The sequence below is a fragment of the Leuciscus leuciscus genome (genome assembly GCF_965113295.1).
Source record: "Leuciscus leuciscus genome assembly, contig: HAP1_SCAFFOLD_383, whole genome shotgun sequence".
In the NCBI taxonomy this organism is placed as follows: Eukaryota; Metazoa; Chordata; class Actinopteri; order Cypriniformes; family Leuciscidae; genus Leuciscus; species Leuciscus leuciscus.
Genome location: NW_028118356.1, coordinates 27,241 through 38,216, shown reverse-complemented (window position 1 = coordinate 38,216; position 10,976 = coordinate 27,241). Strand labels below are relative to the sequence as shown.

The following is a 10,976-nucleotide window of genomic DNA, read 5'->3' as shown; positions in this document are numbered from 1 at the left end:
GAGTGTTTCACAGCAGCTTTACAGAGATAACAGGGAAATAATGCAACAGAGTTTGTTTCTAGAAGAAAATAGCGCCACAGTCCAGCTTAAGTTCGTTCAGTGATGGTTCATTTTTGTTGTAAAAAAGTTATTAATTTAGTTAATGTATACATAGCCGCTCTGGAGAAAACCATTACAGTGAATTTGAGGCTATTTAATGGCTTTGGGCAAGATTAAACTGTTGCAGCTGAACAGTTAATGAAACAAAAAATTTAAAAGGTAAAATTAAAACTTGACCTGATATAAATCTGACAATAAACAATAGGCCTATCTACTCTTTTACTATTTAAGAGGCGTAAAAGACGTTTCAGAAACGAAATGTTGCTGATGTTTAATGGGACGCAGATGCGCGTCACGATGACCAACATTGTAGCGTGTGCGCGCATCTGATCAAAATGTGGAGCGCGTTTGTCTGCGCACGCGCGCTGCTTCAGACTTCGGACGCTCGCGGCTCGTGTAGTAATAGCGTGCACCCGCATTTCGTTACCATGACAGCATAGTTAGTAAACTCCCATGTTGCCATCGGTTATTATCAGCAGAAGAAACACTGAATCCGCAGTGCAGGAGAATGTGCAGAACTCGCGCATCTGTGACGCGTCGCGTCGGGAACGAGCGTTTCTAGGAGAAGCAGAAGCTCCAGCTGATCCAGGATCCATCAGGACACGCGTGGATTTATCCTGAAGATCCATGGGAACGTTCGGCTCTGCTGTGGTGTGCCTGGAAGAGGATGAGGAAGATGAAGAGGAGAAGAGAAGAGAAGTTGAGCGTCTTCCTCCACTGCTCGAGGACGAGGTGAGATGGATGATTGACAGGTGCTTGATTGACAGTCTCCTGATGATTAACACTGTTATTATAACCATGGTTCTTTTTTGAACTTTGAACATGGTAGCATGCAAATATCATGGCATATGAATATAATAGTCTTTATGTGTTATGGTATTTCCATCTGACCATCAGGAGATTAGCTGTAAGTTGGTGGGTAAAAATATGATGCATTATTTAATTGAAATATATACTTTATGGAGAAATAATAGGAACTGAGGTACAAACATAAAGCATTTAAGCAGAGATTCACTGAAGAGGTGAAGATCACATCTTACACACACACACACACACACACACACACACACACACACACTCTTATGATGTTCAGAGTTTATTCAGTGCTTTTCTCGGGTTGAGCTCGAGATCAGACTGTTGAGAACTTCTGGAGGTTCAGGGACAAGTGTATCTGGGGCAGTGTGTGTGAGAGAGAGAGAGAGTGAGTGTGTGTGTGTGTGTGAGAGAGAGAGAGAGAGAGAGAGAGAGAGAGAGAGAGAGAGAGAGAGAGAGAGAGAGAGAGAGAGAGAGAGAGAGAGTGAGAGTGTGTGTGTGTGTGTGTGTGTGTGAGAGAGAGAGAGTGTCTGAGTGTGTGCGTGTGTGTGAATGAATGTGAGTGTGTGAGTGAGAAAGTGTGTGTGTTTGTGTGAGAGATAGAGAGTGTGTGTGTGTGTGTGTGAGAGAGAGAGAGAGTATGTCTGAGGGCGAGAGTGTGTGAGAGTGAGTGTGAGTGTATGCGAGTGTGTGTGTGTGCGTGTGAGTGAATGTGAGAGTGTATGAGAAAGTGTGTGTGTGAGAGTAAGAGAAGTGTGTGTGTGTGTGTGTGTGTGTGTGTGTGTGTGTGTGTGTGTGTGTGTGTGTGTGTGTTGTAGGGAGTTTGAGCTGAAGTCTGTTTCTCTGTTCTCAGGAGAGATTGTCTATTTACGGTCTGGCTCTCACATCTGCGTCGACCGGCTTCTTCATGCCCTATAAATGCAGCTCTAGTTTATTCTTTATTGATGAACATGTTTCTCTCTGAGAGTGGTTTAGTCGTGTGGTGTGTGTTGTTCTACCAGTGTCATACATCAGCTTCGTCCCATCACGTTTGTGTAACTAAAAGTGACAACATAAAAAATACAAAAGCAAAAAGCAGCTAAAACATGCAAACTAATAATTTATTTATATCGCAGTCCAAGTTAAGAGCTAAACTCAGCATTAAAGTGTGGACATCTCATTATTACAGTTAAATCTGTACGGTGTGATTCTCTGCCACTGTAATAATGTAAACACATACGCAATGATAATTACTTTTCTGACAGGTTTTAAAGGCATCAATATTATTACCTGTATAACGACTCAATTCATTCTGGGAATTTGTTATTTATTTAATATTTGAAAAATAATATTACTTCATTCATATTTTCTTAATAAATATATTATTCATTCATTTATTTTTTATGTTTATTTATTTATTTTAAATATCATTTTTTTTTTATTTATTTATTTATTTATTTTAATCTTATTTTTTATTTATATATTTGTAAAAAAAATTAAAAAAATTCTGTAAAAACTTTTCTGTAAGCATTTCCTCAAAAATATTACTTAATTTATATTTTCTTAATACATATATTATTATTTTTATTTTTTATTTTTTTATCTGTTTATTTGTTTATTTTAGATATAATTTTTGATTATTTATTTATTCATTTATTTTTATCTTATTTTTTATTCATATATTTGTAAAAAAAAATAATATTTTTTTTTTTTCTGTAAGCATTTCCACAAACCCCAGTTTGAAAACTCTGTCTTGTGAAATTTGGAGGTTCACTACGAAGTCTAATGGAAAACCCAAATGTGTCTTTTCCAGTTAAACTCGGTCCTGATAATAAACGAAGCACAAAAGACGTTTGTTAAAGCATCTGAAGGCTCATGACATCATCACTTAGATGGGCTTGTTTTTGGCTCAGAGAGTTTTTTAGTTGAATCAGATCCCTGTCTGAACCGACAGACTGTATTACTCAGATTGAGCTGCGACCCAAAAGATCTTGTAGAAAGTCCCCTTAAGACTCTCCCATCTGTCGAGAGCATGCCTCGCTTATATAGTCATGTTTGATTATTTCCTTATGAAGGATAGAACACACACACACACACACACAATAGTTTGTATAGAGTTTTGTTTTGCGAAACACATTAGCAACTGCATAACAATGTCCTAACATCATATCAGTTACAGGCAAACACACTTTAGACTCGGTTCTAACTCAAATGGAGAGGAAAACACAATAAATAGCTGTCAATCACACATAAAACACACATTCCCCATGAATGCATTTCGGAAACTCTAGTGACATCATAGCGGAACTGGTTACAATCTGTCTTTTGTAATCTGAGGAATATTCCATTGGAATGAAAGGGTCACTATGGAGATTTCTGAGTTTTGTACTCTATCTATGTGTGTGTATTTACACTAATGATCAAAAGTAAAAAATAAATAAATACAATTTTTTTTTTTTAAATCTGCCCACCAAGACTGCATTTATCTGATAAAAAAATACAGTAAAAACAGTGAAATATTATTAGAATTTAAAATAACTGTTTTTATATCAATATGTTTTAATACGTAATTCATTCCTGTGAATTTATTCCACAAAAAAATATGAATGTCTTCAACATTGATAATAATCATAAATGTTTCTTGAGCATCATATCATCATATAAGAGTGATTTGTGAAGGATCATGTGACACTGAAGACTGGAGTAATGATGCTGAAAATTCAGCTTTGATCACAGGAATCAATTACACTTTACTGTATATTCACATGGAAAACTGCTGATTTACATTGGAATAATATTTCAAATTTTTTACTGTATTTATGATCAAATATTTTTACTGTATTTTCTTTCAAAAACATTAAAACACCTTAATTATTCCACACTTTTAGCATTGTGTGTGAGTGTGTGTTTATGTATTTGTGTGCATGTGTGTTTGACTGTTACTGTTATGCTGGTAATATAATTTCTAATGATGCATTGTGTGTTAAATTAGAAAAATGTTTTAACCCCATTGCACTGCACGTGTCTCAACATCATGCATGCATGCGATCAATCACTCAATATTTCCTCAGGAGAATGTTTCTCTGGCTGATATTTTGTGTCTGAGGGACAGAGGGCTGTCGGAGCAGGAGCTGTGGGCGGTGTGTGTGGAGTGTGTGTGTTCTCTACAGAGCATCGCTCTCTCTCCGCTCTTCCACACACTCTGCGTAACGCCCGACACACTGGCCTTCAACGCTCACGGCAACGTGTGTTTCATGGATCAGCTCAGCGGTGAGTCATCAGCTTCGTGACTCAAACACACTCTCACAGCGTTTGCCTGGATTTATTGAAAATATTGCTTTTGATGCACATCTCTACAAATGGATGGTTTTGACAGATGTGTCTTCATAAAGAAACTGTGGATTACCATATCATTTACTGTAAAAAAACTGTAAAATGACTTTCCCTGCGAACAAATGTTCTGCTCATTGCTAGTTAATGTTAATTAATGCCTTAACTAATTATTGGGACCTTAGTGTAAAAAGTTAACTAATTTTACTGTAAAGAATACTGTTATATGTGTGGTTTTGGCAAGTAAAAACTATGAATTACCATATAATTTACTGTGAAAAACAGTAAAAGGACTTTCTCTGCAAACAAATACTACGCATTGCTAGTTAATGTTAATTAATGCCTTAACTAATTATTGGGAAAGTTAACTAATTTTACTGTAAAATACTGTTATATGTATGGTTTTGGCAAGTAAAAACTATATGGATTACCATATAATTTACTGTGAAAAACAGTAAAATGACTTTCCCTGCGAACAAATGTACTTGCTAGTTTGTACTCATTACAAATGTACTCATTGCTAGTTAATGTTAATTAATGCCTTAACTAATTATTGGGACCTTAGTGTAAAAAGTTAACTATAATTTTACTGTCAAAATGTATGGTTTTGGCAAGTAAAAACTATGAATTACCATATAATTTACTGTAAAAAACAGTAAAAGGACTTTCTCTGTGAACAAATACTACTCATTGCTAGTTAATGTTAATTAATGCCTTAACTAATTATTGGGACCTTAGTGTAAAAAGTTAACTAAAATTTTACTGTAAAAACATACTGTCAAAATGTATGGTTTTGGCAAGTAAAAACTATTAATTACCACATAATTTACTGTGAAAAACAGTAAAAGGACTTTCTCTGTAAACAAATACTACTCATTGCTAGTTAATGTTAATGAATGCCTTAACTAATTATTGGGAAAGTTAACTGTAATTTTACTGTAAAATACTGTTATATGTATGGTTTTGGCAAGTAAAATCTATATGGATTACCATATAATTTACTGTGAAAAACAGTAAAATGACTTTCCCTGCGAACAAATGTACTTGCTAGTTTGTACTCATTACAAATGTACTCATTGCTAGTTAATGTTAATTAACGCCTTAACTAATTATTGGGACCTTAGTGTAAAAAGTTAGCTGTCATTTTACTGTAAAACATACTGTCAAAATGTATGGTTTTGGCAAGTAAAAACTATGAATTACCATATCATTTACTGTGAAAAACAGTAAAAGGACTTTCTCTGTAAACAAATACTACTCATTGCTAGTTAATGTTAATTAATGCCTTAACTAATTATTGGGAAAGTTAACTGTAATTTTACTGTAAAATACTGTTATATGTGTGGTTTTGGCAAGTAAAATCTATATGGATTACCATATAATTTACTGTGAAAAACAGTAAAATGACTTTGCCTGCGAACAAATGTACTTGCTAGTTTGTACTCATTACAAATGTACTCATTGCTAGTTAATGTTAATTAACGCCTTAACTAATTATTGGGACCTTAGTGTAAAAAGTTAACTGTCATTTTACTGTAAAACACTGTCAAAATGTATGGTTTTGGCAAGTAAAAACTATGAATTACCATATCATTTACTGTAAAAAACAGTAAAAGGACTTTCTCTGCGAACAAATACTACTCATTGCTAGTTAATGTTAATTAATGCCTTAACTAATTATTGGAAACTCATAAAAAGTTAACAGTAATTTTTTTTATTTATGCACATCTCTACAAATAGATGGCTTTGACAGACGCGTCTTCATAAAGCTGGGAGAGTGTGATTTTATTCATGTGCATCTCACATGTGTTGGTGTGTTTCAGTGCTATTGTGCAGTCGGATAATGGGGGCATTCATTTGCATAATTATTAACAGAGATAACACCCTCCCACGGGTGCGCAATTTATGCCGTAAAGCATTATTAATGTGCATTGTGTGACAGTCTAAAACATCTGAGATAAACATTTGGAAATGAACTCAAGAGAGTCGGGATCATGTTAAGATAAAACTGGTACAGAGTAAAAAAAATACTCAAAATGCTACAGTAAAAATGCTGTTAAACTGTTACTTTAACATAATTGTAAATGGTTTAGCACTGCATTATATGTAATTTGGTAACTCTTTACAATATGGTTCCATTTGTTAACATTATTTAAATACATTAGTTAACATGAACTGACAATAACAATTCTTCCACAGCATTTATTATTATAGTTCATGTTAATTTGCTAATACATTCTTATTAATACACCTGAGCTAACATGAACCAACAATGAACGGTTGTATTTTTTAACTAACTAAAAACTTTGCTTAACTAAGATTCATAAATACTGTAACAATTGTTAATTAATGCATCAACTAATGGGAGCTTATTGTAAAGTGATACCTGTACTTTTACTGTAAAAATACTCTCAAATGTTTGGTTTTGACAGGTAATAACTATGAATTACCATATAATTTACTGTGAAAAACAGTAAAAGGACTTTCCCTGCTAACAAATGTACTGCTAGTTAATGTTAATTAATGCCTTAACTAATTATTGGGACCTTAGTGTAAAAAGATAAATGTAATTTTACTGTAAAATACTGTTAAATTTATAGTTTTTGCAAGTAAAAACTATGAATTACCATGTTTACTGAAAAACAGTAAAAGGACTTTCCCTGCGAACAAATGTACAGCTAGTTAATGTTAATTAATGCCTTATCAAATTATTGGGGACCTTAGTGAAAAAAGTTAACTGTAATTTTACTGTAAAAACTGTTTTTTTGCAAATAAAAACTATGAATTACCATATAATTTACTGTAAAAACAGTCAATTCCCTGTGTTACAAATCACATATGTTTCTTCTTATTTTGTTATCAGATCAGGATGTTTTGTGTTACAACTTGTAAAATACAGTTGTTCAAAATTTGAAATGGATCAAAAAAGTTAATCAAAGTTGTCCTATAAGACAAGAACGGGTATTGTTCAAAATTCATGTATAACTTTGATGAAAGGTTTTGATCCACTTCAGATGTTGACGACTGTACAAATGAAGGTACAAATGAGAACTACATACAAACTAGCAATGGTTTTGTCCTCTAGTCCCGTTAGCAGCCCATTTCATACACTGAATGTCATTCTCAAAGGCCACAGCGTATGCTTTCTAAATATACCGGTGAGTTCCTCCGCCCGAGTATTTTCTGGAGGATCTGAGATACTGAGGAGGAGAACGCCTGACCTATTTAACAGATCCAAGCGTCTGGAGGAGAGCGTCTCTTCTCAACGTGCCCTAGTTAGACAGCGAGAGTTAGAAAAGCTCCTCTGAGGACTTACACACTTATTCACAGAGAGAGAATATAATTACACATCACAGCCGGAGCTTTCATACTCTGGGATTTTGTCATAGTTCTGCGCATTTCCACACATAGTTAATATGACTTCTTTTTTTTTAGATGGTTTTACTGGTTAAGTGAACTATAACAATTACTAGCGCTCCTAAAATCAGATCAAGCAGCTAATGCTAAATGATAAACGTGTGTGTGTCGTCATGCGGCGTTTCTGACCGTAAAAGGTCTGCAAAGAGTTATTGTGTCCTAAAAGAAAGAAGCGATTCTAAACTCCAGTAACGAGTCGTCTAATTCACTGTAAAAAGTGATCAGGTGACTTAACTTAACTTTATTTTTTTTTTAGGATATCCGTTGCCTTAAAATTATTAAGTAAATAAACCTTATGCTTAATCAAAAAAAATTAAGTAATGTGGAATTGTCAAGTTCACAAAACTCATTTTTTTTCAATTCAGCATTAAGTTTATTTATACTTAATAAGGCAACGGATTTACAAAAAATTTTTTAAGTAAGTGAACTGAACACTTTTTACAGTCTTCCAGTCTCACTTCATACACAAACCTATGTAGGTTTGTATCTAATTTGCATAATGCCAACCCATTGGCTGCCTGTGCACAACGCCTGCAAACAAGAGTTTGGTTCGTGTTGTTCATGTCGAGAAGACGCTGTTTTCTGCTGACAAAGCAAATCCACTTTGATGAGATTGATACGGTAAAACTCACGCCATCGTTACTGTTCATATCACTGAGATCAAGAGCTGAGATTCAGATATGATAATGAGTGTTTGGTTTCTGACCAATCAGAGCAGAGCAGCTCTCAGAGAGGCGGAGTTTAGAGAGACTGAATCTTTAAACGAACAGTTTCAGACTCTGAGAGAAAAGAGCTGATGCTTCAGTGGATATTATGAGAAAATTAAAGTGTTTTTGACCTTTGATGCATGCGAACCTGTTGTAGGAGACGCCAAATCAACATTAGAAACCTTTAAAATATCATAATAGGGGCTCTTTACATGATTACATTTTAGTGATCAGGTGTACCATTCTTTACCTAGTGAATTCAATTGTTAATATTCAAGCTTGTGTTTTCTAGGGATCAAACCCTTGACATTGGTGTTGCTAGCTCTATACGTGGCTTTTGCATTGACAAGCATCGCATTGGAAGTGTGAAAATGTAGTTTGATTTCTCTCGTGTTATGTGCCTTTTCTCAGATGATCCTGACGGCTGTTTCGTTCCTCCAGAGTTGGATAAGACTGGAAACACGTTTGAGGTGAGCTTAAACTCTATTATTTTACAAAGTCAGGAACAATGTTTGCTAAATGGACAGAACAGGGCTCATGTAGACAGCGGAGAAACCTCCCAAAACTCAATACAATAGACAACAATACAAGCAGTCATGTGTGTGCTTATGACATGCTGAGAGAGGATTGTGATGCTGTGATCGTGAGGTTTCAGTGCGTCTCTTCTTCTGGAGCACTTTCACCTCATCTGATACACACACGTTTCATATTTCCCAAAAATTACTAAAAACAGCTGTCAAGCTTTTTGGACATATACCAGAGTAATACCAGAGTAATCCAGAGTAATAATAAAAGAAATTTTTATAATTTTTTTTTTTTTTTGCATGGTCATAACATAATTTTAATAATTTTGTAATTTTAATTTGATTCTTTTTTTTATTCTATAAAAAAATGTATACTTCATTTACACTTTTTTTCAGATAGAGATCATTCTTTTTTGGCATGTTCAGAACATAATTTTAATAATTTTAATTTTCTTCTTTTTTTTCTGCATATACACTTAATTCTTTTTTCAGATAGAGACCAGTCCTTTTTTTGGACATGTTCATAACAGGATTTTTATGTTTTTTTAATCACTGTAATGAACATAATTTTTTACTTCATTTTTAGGATGACTGTTGCATTCTATCCTGGGCCTACAGATGAAAAATAGCCTTTGTTTTATTTCATAAATACATACATTACACATAAATAAAATAAAAAATAAAAACTAAATAACCTGCTACTACCTTATCTGTATATATATATATAGTAAGGAATAAAAACCACGAGCCAGAATTGCTGTAGGCGGTTTGCATTTGTGAAATGAACACACCTTATGTAATGCTCTTTCAGTGGGAATGAACAGCCTTTTATTTTAAACACTCCTTAATTCTGTTTCTCTACATAATATTATTCTCTACGAAATATTGATGATGATCAGATGTATGTTGGGATCAGGTGTATATTTGATCATGATATTAAGATCAGATATTGGACGGACGAGTCTGACCTGCGTGAGATTCTGTTGTTTATAACGTTTCTGATCTTCATTGAAATGTTTCATTATTGGAGCTGAGCAATGAGTCGTCAGGTTTGATGGATTCAGATGCGCACCAAACCTGAAGAAAATATAGTCTCAAAGAAACTGTTATGGAAAAACTGAAACATAATTTGAATAATATTTCTTTTACATGTTCATAACATAATTAAATTGTTTTTTTTCATTTTATACTTCATCTTTGTCCTTCATATACACTTTCTTTTTGCATTTTCATTACATAATTTTAATACATTTGTAAAATTGATTTTATTCTTCATACACTTTTCAGACGGATTATTTTAGCATTTTCATAACACCATTTTCATAATATTGTGTTCATAATATTGTGTTCATAACATTTTTAACAATATTTTTGCTGGTTCATAACATAATTTGATTAATTTTGTAATAATAATTTTATACTTAGTTTTTATACTTCAAATACACTTAATTTGGACATTAAAATGGACATTTTCATAACATAATTTTCATAATATTTTGTTGCAGGTTCATATTATAATTTTAATAATTTTGTAATTTTAATTGTAGCCTATAGGCTACTTCTTTTTTATAGTTCATTTACACTTCTCCTTTTTTATTTTATGTTCATAACATTTTAATAATTTTGTCCTTTTATACATCATTTTTATACTTCATATACAATTAATTGTTTTCAGATGGAGACCAGTCTTTTTTCTTTTAGCATTTTCATAACATCATTTTAATTTAATTTTGGAATATTGATTACTTCATATATTTTTCAGATGGAGGCCAGTAATTTATTACTATATTTTTTTTTTCATAGTTTGCATTTTCATAAAAAAAATTTTTTGCATGTTCATAACAATGTTAATAATATGTTTGCAGGTTCATAGCATAATTGTAATAATTTTGTCATTTTAATTTATTTAATAAACTAATAAGCAAAATAAAAACTAAATAAATGTGCCTTTTGTTTTGTAAAAAAAAAAATAATGCATGCGATGATCCATTACAACTTCATATTACAGATTTCATCTAGTGATAGTAGGTTTATAGTCTGTATATTAGATAATCACTTAGATATGTTTAAGAAGTATGATTTAATTAGCATGTCTCTCTGTTCTCCA

General features: G+C 33.0%; 1 protein-coding gene across 1 annotated transcript in view; it reads left to right on the top strand.

Moving 5' to 3' along the window:
- Nucleotides 1-512: 512 nt before the first annotated feature.
- Nucleotides 513-10,976, top strand: part of LOC309491603 (kinase non-catalytic C-lobe domain-containing protein 1-like) — a gene marked incomplete at its 3' end in the record, with an annotated part of 32,750 nt that continues 22,286 nt past the window's right edge. The window contains exons 1-3 of the mRNA XM_082190666.1: nucleotides 513-831; nucleotides 3,963-4,161; nucleotides 8,757-8,815. Of these exons, the coding sequence (XP_082046792.1) occupies nucleotides 727-831; nucleotides 3,963-4,161; nucleotides 8,757-8,815 (363 nt within the window). The remainder of the gene's footprint in view (nucleotides 832-3,962; nucleotides 4,162-8,756; nucleotides 8,816-10,976) is intronic.